This window comes from Hyperolius riggenbachi, chromosome 1 (assembly GCF_040937935.1).
Source record: "Hyperolius riggenbachi isolate aHypRig1 chromosome 1, aHypRig1.pri, whole genome shotgun sequence".
Lineage (NCBI taxonomy): Eukaryota > Metazoa > Chordata > Amphibia > Anura > Hyperoliidae > Hyperolius > Hyperolius riggenbachi.
The window spans coordinates 198,618,513-198,639,953 of NC_090646.1; the positions used below are offsets into that span (position 1 = coordinate 198,618,513).

Genomic DNA, 21,441 nt, shown 5'->3' on the forward strand with positions numbered 1-21,441 from the left:
AGACCGCTTATCAACCAGATCCAGATTCCAGTAGTTGACCACATTACATATGCCGCTGGTTATAGCATAGCAATACAGGTTGGGTCTCACCCGTCTAATGTCTATAGCCAGTTATGACTCTGCCATGAATACTAATGCTGGGAATACACAATGATTATTTCGGCAGATAGATGGCTCGATAGATAATTTCTCACAGGTCCAAACTGATTTTTTTTCTATCGATTTGTATAGAAGTGATCAGAAAATTGATCAGAAAAATGATCAAAATCACATCGGACCTGATGGAAATTATCTAACAATCCATCTATCTGCTGAAAAAACTGAATGTGTATTCCCAGCATTAGTGTTCTGCAGCCACATAAAATATTTAAGTTTTTATACTGAATTCCTTGGTAAGATACATACCTAACATTATGTTTTTATATGTTGTAATTTCCTCCTAACAGGTAAAAGGCAGGGAAGTCCCAGGACCTCTCTTTGATTTTGGCTTGCTGATGTACCACACTGGAAAAAAACTTCATCAAAGTGAAAGTGGTCCTTTTTTCTATTTATCAAAGGTAGAATATTCAGCTTCTTAGACAGCTTCAACAATAACCAATAGTCATAAAGAAATATGGATGAAAGCATACAACAATATTGGCAATAATAGTTAAAGCGGATCTGAGATGAAAAACTAACTATAACAACTAACTTGTCTATAAATCTTATCTAAAGTTTAGATAGTTTACACTGCAAATCTAGCTGCAAACAGCTTTAATAGATACAATGACATCAGCCATGTTGTTTGTAAACATTACACAGAGGAAGGCTTATCTGTATCTTGAGCACTCAGCCTTTAAAAAAATCATAATCCCCCCTCCTCCCTCCTCCCCTCTGCCTCTGAAATCAATGGCTAGTTACACCTCCTCCTCCTCCTGCCCAGACTGAGCTCCCATGAGCCCTTGCTACTGCCAAGGCTCTCTGAAAACCTGTGGGCGTGGTTTATTTAGTTTATAGGGAATTTGAGTATTAAAACAAAAACAAAAAATATTTGGCTTGAGAAATGCCCTATAAACAATAGGAAAGGAACACAATTATGCAATGAGTAAAAGTTCACCTCGGATCCACTTTAAAGTTCTACAGTCAAAAGAAAAAGAAAATCTACTCTCTTTCAATCCTAAGGTTTTACGTATTAGGACATTACACATAATCATAGAACCATCTGAGGAACACACGATTATGTTAATACAATCTCAGATGAACAACAAGAAAATGCATGTTATATATTGTTATTTATTTAACAAAGGCTAAAGGTGGCCATACAGCTGGTGATATTGCCGCGCCACACGATCAACCATCCAATTTGATAATTCGATTGAATCTGATGAATATTGGTGCCACAACAAGTCTAGCCAATCAGTGATTCGATTGATTTTGTGCTGGAAATTCTCAGTCAAAGTGCTCAATCAGCTGCACGGCGGTAATGGCGTTCGATGACTGACAGATGCGACAAGCATGCTGGAAATTCTCAGTCAAAGTGCTCACTCAGTTGCACAGCAGTAAAGGCGTTCGATGTCTCCATGACCGACGGATGTGATGGACCCCCAGCCGCTGTCCCCCCCAAATGTAAAAATGCCCCCTAGTGCCCGTGTAGTATATACTTTTTCACCTGTCCCGCTGGTGCGACCCCCGGCATCATCCATTTTCACTCTTGTTATTGCATGTACCACATGGCACCAGGCGCATGTGATGTCACACTCACGACATGGTACAGCACACGTTAATGGGGGTGACAGAGGAAGACGCAGGGAGTTACACAAGCGGGACAGGTGAGATTTTACATGGCATGGGCAACAAGGGGGACATTTTGCACTTGGAGGAAGCCAGGCAGGTGGCGGAGGTGGTGTTGCTAGGCAAGTATGTAAACAATGCGGCACAGATACGCTTACCACGCTGTTTTTGCATCTTTTAAACATTACCCAATCATCCACCTCTCTGCCATAAGTATAACTGCTGATAGTTCCAGTCACTGAAGTGTATTGTATCCCCCCCCCCCCCCCCCCCACACACACACACACACACACCTCTAACCAGGGGCGTAGCAATAGGGGGTGCAGAGGTAGCGACCGCATCGGGGCCCTTGGGCCAGAGGGGCCCCGTAGGGCCCACCCTGAATTGCAGTATCAGCTCTCTATTGGTCCTGTGCTCATAATAATCACTTCTATAGATACTTTGAATAGTGGTAATCATTAACAAACTGCTCACTATTCCCTTCTTGCACCTCTGACACTGTAGTTGCCATTGGCAGGTTTTGGCGCGACGTATCAATTGATATGTATGGAGATTGCTTGGGGGGGCCCCATGTAAAACTTGCATCGGGGCCCACAGCTCCTTAGCTACGCCACTGCCTCTAACATTATAAATCAGATAGAGCCACATCTTATTCCCCTCGTTTTTCATGTTTGTGTTGTAGAAGTTTCATTTTTCACATCTACAGATGAGAACATTGAGAGGTAGTCAAATTACATGTTTTTTGTTGCCGTTTTTTTGTCATCCACATATGTGGAGATATTAGGAGACAATAATATCTGATTAGCTGTGTGAATGTGGCTAAAGGTACATACACACGTCTGATTTTTCCAAACAACCGGTCGTTTGGACGTCAAATCGGAGGTGTGTACAAACGGACGTTCGGCTGATCAGGCTGATTTTGACATGAAAACCTTTGACATCCCCCCCCCCCCCCCCCAAAAAAAAAAAATCAGATGTGTGTGTTTACCTTTTAATTCATCTAAAACAAAAAGTGGGTGTTATAATGACATCAGAAAATATGAAGTCCAATGATGAGTTGTATGTAAAACTGGGATAAGGTAGGTAAACTGGCATAGAGAGCTAAACTTTGTCTTCAGAATTAAAAGGAAAGATAATCTGTCTGGGTGGTATTGAAAGCAGAAACAGGTAAACATATGAGACAATAAAATGGCGCAGGCAAACAATAGATTGTTTAGTCTTTTCATATTATACAATGTAGATATTTCCAAAGTCTGAACAACAAATAGAATTACCATACACAAACAATCACAGAGACTAGCTCCTAACAACAGTATTGAAAGGGATGAATACTATTTACACTTACAAACCGTCAGTTGGTCTTAGTATAATACACCATTGTTTAGCCACTGATGTTCTCTTTTGAACAGTTTAAAAATCTGATGGATGAAATGGCTTTTCCCCACGTGTAGATTCATTCACACCAGGTATTGCAGGAAACCAATGGGCTGGGTCACATTAGTGCAAAAAACAAAAACCAAAAGCCTTGATGCATGCTGATATCACACACTGATTGCTGGCAGTCATCTGTGGATATTGTATGCGGAAACGGCGCATTCAAAATGAAAACTGGTCTGCAGAAAACCATGGGTGTTTTCCTTGGACCCAAGTATAATCCCTCCCTCAGTATTTGCTCTGCAACCTTATGAATAATAATAGTCATAGTTGTCAGCAAGGGCTCACTACTGCCTGATACACATCAGATTTATTTGTGATACCTGTATTCCGAATAAAGTTATCAAGTGATTTTACCCATTCTGGTCCAAGCAGTCAGTTTACTGCAACATAGTTATCAACAACATATAAATAAATAAGAACACATTTTTTCCTTGAGTGTAAAAGATGGCATTTCACATACCGTTTACATAAGGAAATGCACATTTATTCTAGGTGGAGAGCTATCTTGAGGCCAGGTTGTGGAATCAGATTTTTGTATGGACTGAGGAGAAGGTAAGAATATGCTCTTTTGGTGTTTGTTTTCATATGGTGACATTTTAAAGAAGACCTGAACTCAGACCTCCTCTCTGCTCTAAAAGATAAGCAACAGCATAATAACTTTTAATGAAAAACATTTGTTTGTTACAGCTGATACAAATCCTGCAATAAATTGGCAGTGTGTTTTCTTCCTGCTTTCATGGAAGCAGACATATACCGTAGTTAACATCCTGTGCTTACCAATAAGCTGCTCTGCCATGGCAGAGGAGATTCCTGAGCTGACAAAGCTGAGAGATCAAATTATAGTGGTGATTAGACACAGATGATGGAGAAATAGGCTAAACTCTCTAAATACTCACAGGGTGCATTTCTCTACGTTTTCCTTCTGTCCTGTGCAAGAGTTCAGGTCCCCTTTAATTAAGACATCACTTTAGAATAATACAACAATATTGAGTACACAGAAAGTTTACAGTATGGCTGATTATAAAATATAGTGTAAACAAGATTTGAAAAGCATGTTCCTTCTGTAAATGGGACCTATAGACTCTCACACATACTTCTCTCCTGTTCAAATACCCTTTCAGTTTTTTGGTAGGTTCTGGTGAATGGAAACGCTCACTAGTTTCTCTTTGGGAATTATGGATTGGGATTCATGGAGCACAATTTTGTGTTGGCCCACCGACTGCAGCATCCTTTATTGTGGCTCCACATTACAGTTAATGATGGAGGAAGAGTGGGACAGTATGACATGTAGCAGCACAAGTTAGACTCTGTAGTAGATAGTGGTAGAGCCCCCCAAAAAGAATATCAGAATCACCTTTACCCTTGTGGCTGATTTGTGTTTTAATCAATGCACATTAACCAATAACTGATTATTAACTTTATTTTATTGTATCCAATTGTAATGCAGCTAAACCTACCTTTGGGAAGTATAAAGGCCACAGTACTGATTGAGAGTGTCCTGGCTTCTTTTGAGATGGAAGAAATCCTCTATGAACTCAGAGACCATTCTGCAGGGCTAAACTGTGGAATCTGGGACTACTCAGCATCTTTTGTTAACAAATTTGGTAATAGGCTAATAGCTACACTTTGAATTATGCATTATGTTCTGTCAGTTGGAATTTAGCAGTTGCACATGAAAAATGGAAGTTATTATGGACACCTTCAAATGGGTATTTTCTCCAGTTTCTTATCCAGACTGGTTGTTCAGAAGAAGCAGAAGAAAGGCAGAGCTCTGCCTAGTCATAATGGATTGTTATACCTTATTAGACCCATGACTATGGGGCTGCTTATCAAAAACATGCCAGGAACATGGGCAGTAACAGTAGGCATGTGCTGGCTTCATGTTCCTGAGCTCAGACACACATCTGTATTTGGCTAACCAAGAACAGGAGTTGATCACGGATTAGGGAGCATGTAGACCACACTGCTTCTTCGAGGTTTAGTGAGATAAACTTTGGCAAAAAAATAAATAAAACATTAACCCTTTCTAATCCTATGTTTGACTACATCCGACATTAGCCTTTTCCTCCATAGTTCTAATGTCAGACCTATTGCTGGATCTACACCATACAATTTTTTGGCAGATTTACCTGCCAGATCAATTATTTCCAGCATGTCCGATCCGAAGATCGATTGATTTCCTGAGTGATTTTCTGTTCGATTTCCATAGAAGTAAACAGAATTCGCTCAGAAAATCGATTGATCTCCAGATCGGACATGCTAGAAATAATCGATCTGGCAGGTAAATCTGCCCAAAAAATTGTATGGTGTGGATCCAGCATATGAAGGAAAAGGCCGTCATATGAAAACTGGCTGCCGCTAGATGGCGCTGTTGCCAGATAAAATCTGGCACAGCTTCAACCCCTTCAGATCAAAGTGACAGATAAAGTGTCAGATAAAGTCCGATACTTTGATTGTCACCAGCCCGATGCTCAGGCTACAATACTGTGTAATGTAAAAATTAGCTGCCACTAGGCGCACTGTTGCCGGATGTAGTCAGGTAAGGCGTCCCCTACTTTGATCTCCCTTCAGCACCACACAACACTGTGCAATAACACATCTACGCTAGTGCAAGAGGTAGAGCTACAGTGTACAAGTAGGTGCTGGCCTGCCCCTTCCCCCTGATGCCGGGACACCTCTCCGCTCTAAAGCAAGGAGGTAGAGAACCTACGGATCACCGCCGCCACCACAATTCTCCGATCACCCATCACCCACAGCATACTGGAAAAAAGTAATTGTTGGGGGGGGCGTGGGTGATCGCAAATTAGATTGGAAAGGGTTAATATGGCATTATTTAGCCTTTCGCATAACTGTAAAGCAATGTGATACAGTTTTTACAGCTACCTAATACAAAGATAGCTCCTGGTGGCCCAGAACCGCTAGGAAAGTAAAAGGGGCTTAAAGAAACCAAAAAGCTCTCTTTTATATCTGTGAATTACCTCTATCATATCTTAGGTCATCGTTCAGATTTCTTATTGCCGGATCGCAGTAAGTATGTGAATATGGAAAAGAGGTTCCTGAAAAGCTACATGGATTTGTTGGTACAGACGTGTCATCGGCGAGGAGCCCTGGCTACAGGGGGAATGGCTGCTCTCCTGCTCCCACAGGATAAACAGAGTGACGAGTATGAGAATGTCACAGCAGCTGTCACAAGGTAAACAGTAAATGTCTGAGTGTGGAAGAAGAAGAGCTAACATGCTATCTGCTGTGTTCCACTTCAATCAATAAAGCTGAAGTGAAAACCAAAAACAAATTTGCTGTTTGGTGTGCGTAGTCAGATCTTGGTCAGATGTGATTGTCCCCCTGGTGGTTGGACCATGCTTTCACCTCTAATCACCATCAGAATTGTCTACCACCTTTGTGGGCTTCTCGTTATTACTGAAGTGTAATAAATTCTGTATATTGAACGTGATTTAATATATCTTCTTTATATGGACTTTTATCCAGTTATTTTTGTATTTTGCATTTGATCTGTGTTTGGAAAGTACTTTAAGGGCTCGGTCACACTGAGGGCGTTTTTGCCCTATTTTCAAACCTAAGAACGCTTGTGAAATGATTCTCTATGACAGAGTTCACATCTGAGCGGTTCGTTTCTGATCCGCTCAGAGAAGCGCTGCATGTACCATTTTTGAGGTGATTTAAAAAAGCGAAATGCTTACAAAATCGCTTTGTGCATCGATTGCGTTTGAGGTTTTCAAGAATAAATACATTGTATTTATTCTTTTCCGGGTCAAAGAGTTCACTTCCTGAATTGCGTCAGGGAGTGAATTACAAAACCACTAGGGAAAAACGCTTAGAAAACCGCTTAGCACAAAAACGAATTGCCCACCTAAGCGCCGGGAATAAAAAAGCATCAAAAACCGCCCACCGCTAACAGCCACGCGAACAGAACGCAATGTGAACAAGGCCTCAATGCATGTTAATTTTTAATTATATTTTATGGAACAACATTTACCCATGTTTAAATTCAATGTTATTTGCATTTGATTTGAGATATGAAGCATTTTCTAATGCAACCTGTAGTAATTGTCTGCAGTCTAAGAGACAAGCAGGGGTGGGCAAACTTTTTAAGTCAAGGGCCACATTGAGTTTTGAAAACGGGCTGGGGGGCCACAAAAAAATAGGCGTGGCCATACCCGGATGTGGGCGGTGACATAGCAGGAAGGGGTGTGGCCATGACAGGAGATTGGCAGCAGATCTCCACACAAATGCTATGAGATTAGCAGCACATCTCCCCACATGCTATGAGATTGGCAGCACATCTCCCCACAAATGCTATGAGATTGGCAGCACATCTCCCCACAAATGCTTTAGACTCTAAAGGTACACATACATCTGGGGATTTTGGGGGCCAATCAACCAAGAGACAGATCTCTCTCTGATTGAATCTGGTTAGAGAGAGTTCTGTTGGCCGTCATAAACTGCAGGCCGATTCCCAATCGATTTCAGCATGAAATCTTGTGGGAGTCGGCTTTGTAGTGGGAGTCGCCTTGTGACTCGCTGCCTCACGCCCTAATGTTTTATTTCTCCCCCGGTGTCTGTGCAGTTATACTTACTCGTGGCTGTATGCGATACCACTGTCCTCGTACGTCCGCATTTGCGCCCCTATGTGGTTTCCGGCATTATAGCTTGTAGTGCACGTGTTTGACGTCACACACATGCTATATGCCGCTAGTCATGAGGGGCCTGAATGAGTTAGTACAAGAATGGCAGCAGCGTGAACAGCATAGCAGGTAAAGTAAAACTGCACAGGCACCCGAGGGACATAAAACATTGGAGGGGCACCCGATCGGGCATGTCAGTCCGAGACTTACCAGCATATCCATTCGATACATGCGCCCAATTTTGGCCCGAAATTGGTTGCATTGTCGATCAGTGGCACTGGTTTTTATCCAATTTGATTATAATTATCGAATCGGATGGTCGATTGGCCACCAAGTGGTGTAATCTATGGGCACCTTAATTGCCCTGAATGCAGTAAAAGGTTGGCTTGCTGAGGTCAAAAATTATTCAAATCCAAATAAAAGAACAAAAACTGTGGACCCTTACCTTTGGAGTAATTTCACACTGCATCAGTTGTGTTGCAGAATAACACTCACTGCCCATAGAATTCTATAGGCCTGTTCACTTTTCTGTGTTGTAACGGATCGTGTTCTTCTAAAGGCGCGTACACACGCCATACTGTAGTGAACGATAGGTCCGTCAGACCCTCCCGCTGGTTGGACGTTCTGCCGACAGTAGCACGTGTGCACACGCTGTCGGCAGACTGATAAGACTGTTTCTGACAGATCCGCTCAGTGGATCTACAGCGTGTACACACGTGCTACTGTCGGCAGAATATCTGCCCAGTGGGAGGGTCTGACGGACCCGTCGTTCGCTACAGTTTGCCTTAACTCACTGCATACAGGCTTTGAATTAACACCTATGTACAGTCTTTGCAGTTCACACACATTCTAACGTGTTATGCAATGTGCACAGTGTGAATCCAGTCTTAAAGTATACTCTAAACTGAGAGAGATGTTGTGGCTACTATATTTATTTCCTCTTTAACAAGACCAGTTGCCTGGCATCCTGCTAATAACTTTGGCTGCAGTAGGGTCTGAATCACACACTTGAAACAAGCATGTGGCTAATCCAGTCAGAAACCCCTGTTGTGCTTTCTTGTTCAGGGTCTATGTATAGAAGTATTAGACACAGTTGATTAGCAGGACAGCCAGGCATTGTGCATTGTTTAAAAGGAAATAAATAAGTCAGCCTCTCAGTTCAGGTGTACTGCACTTTAATAGTTAAACCAACAATGCTGAAAGTGTATGGCATCTTTCCAGTGTATTATATGATTGCCGTCTATTCCTTAATCCCGGAAATTAAGTCATGTTGGGAAGAAGGTTGGTAATTCATCACAAGGCTTTGAGATCCCTCACAGTTGTAAGAATATGGAGATTTCAAGGTCATTTGAGGCCATTACAATGGCCTTGGCAAGACACTATATTTGAAACACAGATAAGCTGTAGATCGTATTATCATATATTATAATAACCTTTTTATAGACTGAAGGTTTTTGAAATCAACGCTGGAGTGGATGGCTTCATGGTGTATGACATTGGTCTGGTAGCACCCATGCAGAAGGTAAACATTGTTATGGAACTGTGGCAAACAGAATGGTAAGAGACTATTATGGTGTCTAGTCCACCATGTTTATTCTTTATTGATATGGCATACTAAGAAACAAATAAAACACATCCAAAGTTTCCACAGAAAGTAGTATGGTATGTAGTCCTAGAAGTCCTAGCTACTGAGTCCTCTCCAAATCCAAAGTCTATCCACCAAATACCCAACTATCTAAAAGGGTAGGCTGAAGACACTCTCAGGTAATCCAATATTAGGAGAAGGCTGCCAGGTGGTGTTCTCAGCAAAATGGATGGAAAAAAAAGTTCAGTCATCAGGACCACAAAGACCATCAGCATCAGTAAAGCTCAAGTCCGGGTAGCTGCGCAACTCTGTGTGTATTACAAGTTCTGTGAAGGCACAGATGCACTGTAGAGGAACGACCTAGCTAACTTTCAGCTTAACTAATAGCTGGTTGATAGCTGTAGAGTGTCCATGAGGGTCTTTTGTACATCTCAGATGTTTGTTGATTCTTGCAGAACAAGCAAGTTCTTATGCCTGTATGTTACATGGAACGTAGCACTCTTTGTGCCCACTTTGCATCTTTTGTGCCCTGTATTTAATGGATAGTGGTTGTTATATCCTCATATCTGGTGCTTTTCTACTTATATTCTTTGTTTTTTCCTATGTATGTGACTGACTTATGCTGGGAATACACGGCTCGGTTCTGAGCCATTTAGATGGCTCGATAGATAATTTCCGACATGTCCGATCTCCCGCCCGATCGTTTCGCCGCTCGATTCCACATTGAACACAATGGAAAAAGATAAGAAAAACGAGCGGAAGATAAGAGAATCGCCCCCAGAATCGAGCGGAGAATCGATTGAGCAGGAGAATTGAGCGGCAAAATCGAGCCGTGTATGCCCAGCATTAGTGTCTTTTGTGTTCATATTCTTACTGCCTGTACCTGTTGTGTGGTGTGTGGTAGCATTTGTAAATAATGCACATAAATGTAAATAAACATTCTAGAGCACAGATATAATACTTGTGGGGGTCATTTAAGTATTACATCTACAACAGAAATTGCTCTGATAAAATAAAACTTAAAAGGTTTGCTTTTTTTCAGCTTTTCCAAGAACATACAAATGGACCAAACCAGTTACATGTTATTCCATCTGTAAAGATAACCCAACAGGATTTACTAGTCATGCCTGCTGTAAGTGGCACAAACTCTTTGTCCTCATTCACACCACATGGATTTCTGTGTGGGTTACAGTATGTGTACGGTGTGTGATACGCAAGGAAATCACAGCACAATAAGAATGTCTGGATATCCCCAATTATGCATATCATTTTGTTTGTTCAAGTGAAGGGTGTTTGAAAACATTGTGTTGTATTGTTGTGCCCCCTTTGTGGGGAATTACAAGTGTAGTTCAGGTAGGCTTTAAACTGAAAATAAAAATATGAAACTATGTTCTATGTTACTAATGTTCTGTTTTCCATTAGAACTAAACATACAGTCTCATAAGTTTATTTTCAGTTCAAGTTTGCTATAACATCTGTATGTAACGCATTATAGAAATGGTGACCAACGCACAAGGATGCAGAATTGTTGTACCTGTCATCTGATTTCTGGCCCATCATTTTATGCGTATTATATTTAATGGACATTAACTTATGACCTTTAAGACTTTATGTGCATAAACCAGTGTTTCTCAAACCTGTCCTCGCGACTCCCCATTGGTGCATGTTTTGCAGGCAACCTCACCCTATGCACAGGTAATTAATGTCTCAGCTAGGTGGATTCCATGTAGCTGAGACACTAATTATCCCACCTGTGCATAGATGAGTTTGCCTGCAAAACATTCACCGTTGGGGAGTCACAAGGACAGGTTTGAGAAACACTGACATAAACGGTTAGTATACGTGTGTATATCCATGCATTACAGCATAAAAGTATTTTGTGTATGAACTCCTATATGTGTTTTGTAATACTAACATTTTCTGCCCTATTTTTAGGGTGGAGTGACTTTGTTTGGTCTGAAGTATAATGTAGCTGTTGGCATCCTGTTCATTGACGCCTGGCTTAGAGGTAAAACCATTGCAAAGCTACAAGGCAACCATACCTCCCAACTGAGATGAGAGAGAGAGAAAAACACCTTTTACTGTAAACATATTTGGGCAAAGGATATGCCTCCCACACACACACCATCATCTCACGTCAAGTCACTATGTCATTATCAACCTCCAGTCACGCTGGTCACAACCATTTTCATACCTCCAGTCACACTGGTCACAACCATTTTCATACCTCCAGTCACACTGGTCACAACCATTTTCATACCTCCAGTCACACTGGTCACAACCATTTTCATACCTCCAGTCAAACTGTCATCACCCTTCAGGTCATACAGTTATCTCACATCCAATCATACTATCATCACACATGTGAATTGCATTCAGTGACACCAATTATTACGCTTTCATTCACACCATCATCACATCTCCATTCACTTGGCCATCATAAACCAGTCTAATCCACAGAGACAGTTACAGCCTTGCTACAGCAGCAGATAAGCAGGTTTGCTAATCACTGCAGGTGTTGAGTGATGACTCCAGAGCTGCAATGTTTCCTGCTCTGTGCAGCTAAGTAATCATGCAGGGATAGAGTCCCAGTTTTTCTAAAATGACAGAATCCAGCGCTGTGCTCTGCACTGATAAAAGCCAAAACAAATACATGAAAAGTACAAGCAACCATCCCCAAAAAGTAAAACTTCACTATCACACCTGTTTAAAGTAGCACTAAAGGGAAATAAACATGGACTAACCTGATTTTACACACAGGAGATGCTAAAGATTAATTATGAGTGATGTTCTCAAAAGCAGATACTGTCAATCAATTTTTTTGCAAGGAAGTTAGCAATGGTGTCCACTACATTTTTGTTGTACTTTAGCGCAGTTGGGTATCCACTCCACCTGTGCCCTCACACTTAAAACAAAAAAAACCTGTGAAGGCCCAGCAAAGTCCCACAGCATGCTACTGTATCATAGCAGTGGCCCAACTTCCTGCAGAGCATTCTGGGAGGGTATGTGGCACATGGTGTCATTCACTCTCCCTTCTGTTGTTCCGTTTTGAAACAGGACATTACTATGCGAGACCCTTGACTGTGCTGAAGTGGAGCTTGGGTTAAGGAAGTTGTGATTCCTAATAAACAGAACGCCGAAATGTAGTTAGCCAGGCCTGGATTTACATTACAGGAGCCTATAGGCATAGATGTCCTGGCACCCTAGACTTCGCCTCCATGAATCTACAAACCCCTGCTGAACCGCCCGGCAAGTGTGCAGGCTGGCCCAGCTGTGACTTCTCCCTTACCAGTCATAGGTAGCTACAGATGTCCCTTAGCATTAGGTAGCCAGCTAGTGGTGCCCCAACTGAAGGGAGATCTTGTCAGTGGAATGCCAAGAGCCAAGTGACTAAACTCTCATTTAAAGGACAACTGAAGTAAGAAGAATATGTAGGCTGCCATATTTATTACCTTTTAAACAATACCTGTTTCCTGGCAGCCCTGCTGATCTATTTGGCTACAGTAGTGTTTGGATAACACCAGAAACAAGCATGCCGCTAATCTTGTCAAATCTGACAATAATGTCAGAAACACCTGATCTGCTGCATGCTTGTTCAGGGTCTATGGCTAAACGTATTAGAGGCAGAGGATCAGCAGGATAGCCAGGCAACTAGTATTGCTTAAAAGGACACAAATATGACAGCCTTCTCATTTCAGTTGTCCTTTAAGGTCTGCTCGGTGCTCTGCATAGAGAAGGAAGGAGGCGCTAGGGGAGGGGAGTGAGCGGCCCCTCCATCATCAGGCGCCTGTAGGTGTGTGCCTACAGTGCCTTATGGTAAATCCGGCCCTGTCAATAGCTTTGTTATTTAACCAGTTCACCCCCAAGGGTTTTTACCCTAATGGACCAGAGCAATTTTCACCTGACAGTGCTCATCCCTTTTATTCCCTAATAACTTTATTACTACTTATCACAAGAAAATTAGCTATTCCTCGTTTTTTTTTCACCACCAATTAGGCTTTCTGTGGGTAGTACATTTTGCTAAGATTTTTTTTATTCTAAATGCGTTTTAATGGAAAAAAATAAGAAAAGAATGGAAAAAGTCATTATTTCTTGGGTTTCGGCCATTATAGTTTTAAAATTAAACGTTCTCCTGTGGATAAAACCAACACATTTTATTTGCCCAGCTGTCCCGATTATTAAACCGTTTAAATTATGTTCCTATCACAATGTATGGCGACAATATATTACTTTGAAATATAGGTGTTATTTTTCTGTTTTTTTTTTTTTTGTTTATTTTGTTTTTTGTCCGGTCCATAATTACAAGCCCCTACTATGTTGTAAAGTAAAAAAGTTAAAGTAATTTTCCCTCATAAAATATAGATTAAAAAAAGTCCCTAAGGCAACTATTTATGTATTTTTTTTAAACTGATATTTTTGTTGGGGGGGGGGGGGGGGCGCTTTGGAAGTGTAAATTATTAATTGTATTAATATTGTGTATGTATGTTTGTGCATGTATGTGTAATTTTCCTTTTTGGCCACAAGGTGGCGCTAGTGAACACGCTTCCATTATAGGAAGTGTTCACTTTTTTTTTTTTTTAAATTTAACTACACGGTGACTGTTTCCTGTTTTATGAATGGATGTGGCCGCTGATCGCGGTCCCGTCCATTCATTCCAGGCATTGCGATTGGGTAGAGGACCTCTTCCCCTATAACTGAACACGGAATCCCAACGGAAACGGCGGCAGGAGCGGTGCGGACACATGCAGAGCAGCGGCAGGAACGAGTAACGTATTAAAACGTCCTGTTGCCGTTAACAGGCTCAAACAGGACATTTTAATACGATACATTGTCATTAAGTGGTTAAAGTGAAGTCCACTTTTATAAGGTTGAGTATTTGTGTGTCTTTAAAGGAAATCTGAAGTGAGAGGGCTTTGAATCTCTGGCCAGGCGGCGGTCGCGCGTACGTTAAAAAAGGGCGTCGGGAAAAAAGGGCGCAGGGTTTTAAACGATAAGCATGAATAACGTTTAAAAAAAAATTGTGCTATATTTCGTTTAAAAATAATGTAATAATGTAATAGCTTGGCGGATGAGCTTTTTGTCTTTTTGTCCCTAGGCCTAGCTTTTTGTCCCTAGGCCTTCTCTAAGGACTAGAGGACATGATCTGCGCATGGAGGAAAAACGTTTTAGCCATTTATTTAGGAAAGGGTTCTTTACAGTAAGAGTGATTAAGATGTGGAATGCATTGCCACAGGAAGTCGTTATGGCAAACTCTATACCTGCATTTAAAGGGGGCTTAGATGCTTTCCTTGCGTTGAAAGACATCCATGGCTACAATTACTAGGTAATGCCTAATGATGTTGATCCAGGGATTTTATCTGATTGCCATCTGGAGTCGGGAAGGAATTTTTCCCTTTAGGGGCTAATTGGACCATGCCTTGTAAGGGTTTTTTCGCCTTCCTCTGGATCAACAGGGATATGTGAGGGAGCAGGCTGGTGTTGTACTTTATACTGGTTGAACTCGATGGACGTATGTCTTTTTTCAACCAAAATAACTATGTAACTATGTAACTATATAAATAATGTGTATGAAATCGGCAATTGTAAAAACGTTAATCTTCCCTGTTTAAAAAGTGAAATGTATAATAACGTTTTATAAAAGATTAATAAGAATTTGACTAAAGCTATACCTAACCCTACTCTCATACAGAACCCTGCCTGTACCTACCCCTAACCCCTAGACCCCCCTGGTGGTGCCTAAACCTAAGACCCCCCTGGTGGTGCCTAAACCTAAGACCCCCCAGGTGGTGCCTAACCCTAAGACCCCCGAGGTGGTGCCTAACCCTAAGACCCCCCAGGTGGTGCCTAACCCTAAGACCCCCCTGGTGGTGCCTAAACCTAAGACCCCCCAGGTGGTGCCTAACCCTAAGACCCCCCAGGTGGTGCCTAACCCTAAGACCCCCCTGGTGGTGCCTAAACCTAAGACCCCCTTGGTGGTGCCTAAACCTAAGACCCCCCTGGTGGTGCCTAAACCTAAGACCCCCCTGGTGGTGCCTAAACCTAAGACCCCCCTGGTGGTGCCTAACCCTAAGACCCCCCTGGTGGTGCCTAAACCTAAGACCCCACTGGTGGTGCCTAAACCTAAGACCCCCCTGGTGGTGCCTAAACCTAAGACCCCCCCTGTGATAAGCATTAATAACGTTTGAAAAAAATATTGTGCTGTTTTTCGTTTAAAAATAATGTTTTAAAAAAGATTGTACTGTTTTTCGTTTAAAAATAATGTTTAAAAAATTATAAATCATTAAATAATGTGTAATCATGAGAAGCAGTTATAAAACAGTAAAAGTCTCCGGGCGCTGCTTGTAAAACTTTATTTTTCTCCGGCGCCCTTTTTTCCTGTTGGGTGCCCATTAAACGATATTTATTATGGGAGTGAATGGCGGCGCCCTTTTTGTCCACTTGCCTCAGGTGCCCGAATTTACTGTTTCCGGCGGTCGCTGGTCAGGGGCTGCTGTACACACACAGAATTATCAGCAGAGGCAATCGTTATCAGCCGCCTCAGCCAACTTTAATCTAACCAATGTATGGCACTCTAGTCAGCCTACAGTGTAATCCTCACAGCCATAAAACTATTACCAGCTTCTGAATGCATATTTGCGGACCTTTCTTCGACATCCTGCAACCCGGTGTAGTATACACAACTTATACAATACAATAACATTTATACTCCATTACCTGTACGCTACTCCATTGGATTTAGTTTGCACATTAGATGAATTTAAATGTGACTGTGTTTTGATAAGAATTAATATTAATATACTGTCTGTATTTATTTTGGTTCACTATTTGCACTAACTGCACTAGGCACTTTTGTGTACACTAATTACCCCATTTCTATAGATTGTGAGCCCTGCTTCAACATTGAAACAGTTCTGGCTGAGCTGTGGATTTGGTCATTTATTAGGATATTGATTATGAATAGAGATGGCTTGAACCCCTGATTTTAGGTTCGCGAACGCAAACTTCTGCAAAAGTTCGGGTTCGCGTGAACTTCGTGAACTGCAAAAGACTTCAATGGGAAGGCGAACTTTGAAAACTACAAACATTTATGCTGGCCACAAAAGTGATGGAAAAGATGTTTCAAGGGGTCTAACACCTGGAGGGGTGCATGGCAGAGTGGGGTACACACCAAAAGTCCCGGGGAAAAATCTGGATTTGATGCACAGCAGTGTTTTAAGGGCAGAAATCACATTGCAATGCTAAATTGGAGGCATAAAGTGCTTTAAAACATCTTGCATGTGTATGCATCAATCAGGTAGTGTAATTAGTGTACTGCTTCACACTGACACACCAAACTTACTGTGTAACACACCGCAAACAGCTGTTTGTGTAGTGACGACCTTGCTGGACTGGTGCGCACCACGGCGAGAGTGCATGCCATGGCGGATTTTAAGCCCATATGGTCGCCGGGCTGTGGTAGCTCAATGATAGAACAACAGTGACTGTCCAGCTGATCAAATTTGGTCTGTCCACAATGAAGTAACGACCTTATTATCTTGGGTGTGCCCCCCCCCCCGACACACTCACATAGCCGGCGGTCATTGCTTCATTGTGATACGCAAGCCCCTTTACCACGGCAAGGTAACGATCACGAAGGGGAACTGACACATGTACATGCCTTTTGTTTTGTTGTTGCAGCCGCAGTGCAGCCAGAAAAATTAGGCAGGCATGTACATGCACCAGAAAAAATGTATTGTTTTTGTTAGTGGCCTTAAAAAATCAGGAATCCACCTGGAGACCTGGACCCTGTTGGTGGCAGAGAAGGCAGTCAAGCGGCCTGCATGCAGAGATGCTGTGTGGGGACTGGGGACCGACTTAGTCTTGGGGCAGGCAGTCACACGGCGTGCAAGCAGAGATGCTGTGTGTGGGGACTGACTTAGTTTTCGGGCAGGCCTGACCGTGCTTTGCAGACCACGTGGTCAGATGGACTCTTAAACCAACGCTGTGTGCCTTTCAACATCACGGTACAGTTTGGGTATCGCCATTTTTGAGAAATAATTGTGGCCTGGTATCTTCCACTGCAGTGTGTGGCTTTGCTTTTGTGTGCTGCTTTTCCTCAGGTGGTCATCCCATTGCAGTTTGTGCTTTGTCATCATGTGCCTTCGTAAGGAAGTTGTCCCTACGCGGGTCTTGGTCTTTCCACGGCTCAATTCTTGGTGGCAGAGAGTACAGATGGCATTGCTCTCATCTGGGGCAGACACACAAAAAAATTTCCACACCGCTGAGCCCTGGGATGATGGCACTTTGGTGGTGGCGGCTGACTGAGTGTTAATTTGGGTGCCAGAATTAGAGCAGGAGGAGGAAAATATTACACGGTTCCGTGCAGAAGCTGAGGAAGATTAGGTGTTCTGTGTTAAATAGTCAACTACATCCTGACAATCTTGGGGGTTGATGGCACGTGCCTTCTAAACACTGTACTTTGGTCCAGGGCCGCATGAAATCACGACAGAACGACCTCGAACAGACCTGCCAGGTGGCCTGCCTCTGGCTCTGCCTCTGCCTGTTTTGTCCATATTGGGGGGGATGAAGTGAAAGGTATGCACTGACTTGACTAATACAATGTGCAGTCACATAGGTACAGTGAACAGGTATGCAGTGACTGGTATATAAAACTGTGTGCTGTCACACAGGTGCAGTGAACATGAACAGGTATGCAGTGACTGGTATTACAAATGTGCAGCTGTCACACACACAGGTACCGTGAAAAGGTATGCAGTGACTGGTATATATAACACTGCGTGCTGCTGTCAGTAAACATGAACAGGTATGCAGTGACTGGTATTACAAATGTGCAGCTGTCACACACACAGGTACCATGAACAGGTATGCAGTGACTGGTATATATAACACTGCGTGCTGCTGTCCTTGCACAGTATAGATATTAGCAAGGGCCAGCTGCGACCGACAGGGCTGTATATGCAAGTGTCAGTGAGCCACAAAAAAAAATAAAAAAAAATCGAAAGAACATTAGCTCTCAAAAGAGCTGTTTTGGGGTGCTTCTTAGCAATAAGTATCAGCAAGAAGCAAGCTAACAAGCCTAACAACCTCTGCAGCAACCTCTCTCCCTTCTCTCACTACCTACGCAGCACACAGAGTGAGGAAATGGCAGACGCTGCTGCTTTTTATTAGGGGGGGGGGGGCTCCAGGAGGGAGGGTAGCCTGATTGGCTGCCCTGTGTATGCTGACTGTGATGTAGAGGGTCAAAGTTTAGCCTAATGATGTAGTATAGGGGGCGGGTCGAACTCGCATAAAGTTCACGGTTCACCGCGAACACGAACCACCGATGTTCGCGTGAACAAGTTCGCGGCCGAACAGTTTGGGCCATCTCTAATTGTGAATTGCTGAAGAGGTTTATCACCTTGTCTTTATGGACAGATCGACCAAGGGACAGATCTCTCTCTGATCGAATCCGATCAGAGAGAAAGAGATCTATTGCCTGCCAATACACCACAGGCCGATCCATCGATTTCAGCGTGAAATTTCTCGGGAATCGGCCTTGTGACGCTGCATTTGCTGCCTCGCTGCCTCCCCACCTCCCCTTCCACCCACTGTAAAATGTTCCATCCTGGTGCCTAATGCAGTATACTTTACCTGTCCGCTGCTGACTCTGGGCTCTCTCCACATACATGCACAGTGCTTGGTTGCTGGTGTATATGAGGGCCCGTGTGACATCACACATGCCCACGTTACACCGGTGGCACCATTTTTATCCAATAATAATAATCGAATCAGATGGTCGATCGCCCGCCAAGTCACCTGATGTATGGCCACCATAACAGATGGTGCAGAGATTTTGGTCATTCCTTTCTTTTGTGTGTTGCTATAATGACACGGCCTTTGCACACGTTATTCAGATGGTGCAGCACATCTTTTGTGGTTGCTAATAATATAAAAAGGGTTTATTTTAAATTGAGACAAGCGCTTGGATACATTATAGGATGAGCCCAGATTAAAACTCCTGTAGAAAGCACAGGACCAAATCCAGTCAGCCAGAATAATCGGCAAATCCTCAAAAGATTGTAAAAAATAAATGGCCCATTTTTTTGTAAACTGTGAACTGAGCCAGTTTCTACATTGTAATTCAGAGCATAATTGGACATGTAGATGGATCCTATGTTATGTATAGGATCAGGTTATACCTGCCTGTTTATAGCGAATCTGCTGTGTTGTGTGGTCCACATTATCTGTAGATACCAGACGAAAATATGACATGTCATAATAGCATTGTTATATATGACATGCACGATCCAGCAAACACAATGCAGACAATTTTAACAAAGGGTTTCTGCTATGGACTGTGACTGATAATCTGCTGTAATCACACAAGACACAAATCTGCTACAGTGTGGACCAAGTAACGTGATTGTGTACTCTGTAAAGCACTGCACAAGATGCCATATCCTATATGAATGCAAAATAATGTAAAAAAAAAAAAAAAAAAAAAAGCAGTTAATTGTAGACAGACCTAGAATTCTGTTAATTAGTATCTTGTAGCCATAAATGTTTTTCTCTTATACAAGCCTCATTTTTAGCTGCACAGAAGAAAACTGCCCGGGCTTTTTTCCCCTGATGCTGTGCAAAGCATGATGGGATTTCTGATATTGTTCTCATTCAGCTGTTTTGGTGCAATTTTTTTTTTTCATTTTGAATTTGACATTTGAAGCCTAGCGTGTGCAGCTGGGAGGGGTAATCAGGACACAGGACAGTTGGAACTGTGTCTCCTGCTCCTTGTCACCTCCTTTCAACCAAAAGGATGACTGCCCCATGACAAAGATGGCAGCCCCCATGAATCACAAACATTTGCCTGTTCTTTTAAAACAGGGTGGGTAAGAGATTATATTACCTATCTATTCTAATTAACATAACTAATGTAACTTGATGACAGTATGTTTGTTTAGGCTGAAGTTCCCCTTTAAAATGTCATTTGATTCTGTTTAAGGTGATGGGCATTTCTTCTTCCGTGGAAAAGTTGAGGATTCGGCAACAGCTGAAATATCCCGATCCCAGGTATATGGTGAACACGCATGGGTCTATTGGCATAGATGTGGATGGCGGTAAGAGGCAGCAGTATTCAGATTTATTTTAGCGGTTACTGGTGGAATTTCAGAACACAGAAGACAAGAAACTTCTGCAACCGCCAGGGTCTGATTTACTAGATGCAGCTCCAGTGTTTATCTCATAAGTGATTCAGCAAACCTGAACTGGATATATGAGAAATTCTGTGCCATTGGTATCTGGTAAAAGATTGTAGCCCCCACCTGTGTTATGCTGGGAATACACGTCTCGATTTTGAGCCATTAAGATTGCTCAATAGATAATTTCCTACATGTCCTATCTCCCGCCCAATCATTTCGCTGCTCGATTCTGGATTGAAGTGAATGGAAAGAGATAAGAAAAACGAGCTGAAGATAAGAGAATTAACTGCGGAATCAATCAGCGAAACGATCGAGCAGGAGAATCGGGTGGCAAAATCGAGCCGTGTATGCCCAGCATTATACAAAAACATACTGGCGGGTTGCCCAAACTATACTATAAGCGCTTTTATGAGCGCTTGTGATTGATTAGCGCTTTCTGAGTGCTTTTTAAAAATCGCTCCCATTTGTTTTCATTAAAATCATGGTAAAAATCAAGATTTTGTACGTACCCAATCGTCTCGATTTTTACGAAAGTGAATGGGAACGATTTTTAAAAAGAGCTCAGAAAGTGCTAATCAATCAAGCGCTCAGGAAAGTACTCCCTTTTCTTTATGTTTGCAATACAATACTTTTATAAATCCACATACAAAATGTTTATATGTGGAATTATAACATTGTCTTTGGCTAAAACAGCTCCTCTCGACATTGCAATATCACTGTGCGGCAATATCAGTGCTCAAGTTGATTGCCACATCTGTGGTTTGGTATAGGCAATGAGGATTACCCCATTGTAAGCACTAATAAACCTATAGTGTATACCGTAGGTACTAAA

At 42.4% G+C, this 21,441-nt stretch overlaps 1 protein-coding gene across 4 annotated transcripts in view; it reads left to right on the plus strand.

Annotated features, from left to right (window-relative positions):
* LOC137570993 (uncharacterized) overlaps positions 1-21,441 on the plus strand; it is a 65,893-nt gene that overhangs the window by 35,097 nt on the left and 9,355 nt on the right. For all 4 annotated transcript variants that reach the window (XM_068279705.1, XM_068279698.1, XM_068279709.1 and 1 more), the window contains exons 6-13: positions 447-557; positions 3,700-3,759; positions 4,655-4,811; positions 6,202-6,400; positions 9,294-9,372; positions 10,478-10,567; positions 11,371-11,443; positions 20,414-20,481. In XM_068279705.1, coding sequence (XP_068135806.1) covers positions 447-557; positions 3,700-3,759; positions 4,655-4,811; positions 6,202-6,400; positions 9,294-9,372; positions 10,478-10,567; positions 11,371-11,443; positions 20,414-20,481 — 837 coding nt within the window. The remainder of the gene's footprint in view (positions 1-446; positions 558-3,699; positions 3,760-4,654; positions 4,812-6,201; positions 6,401-9,293; positions 9,373-10,477; positions 10,568-11,370; positions 11,444-20,413; positions 20,482-21,441) is intronic.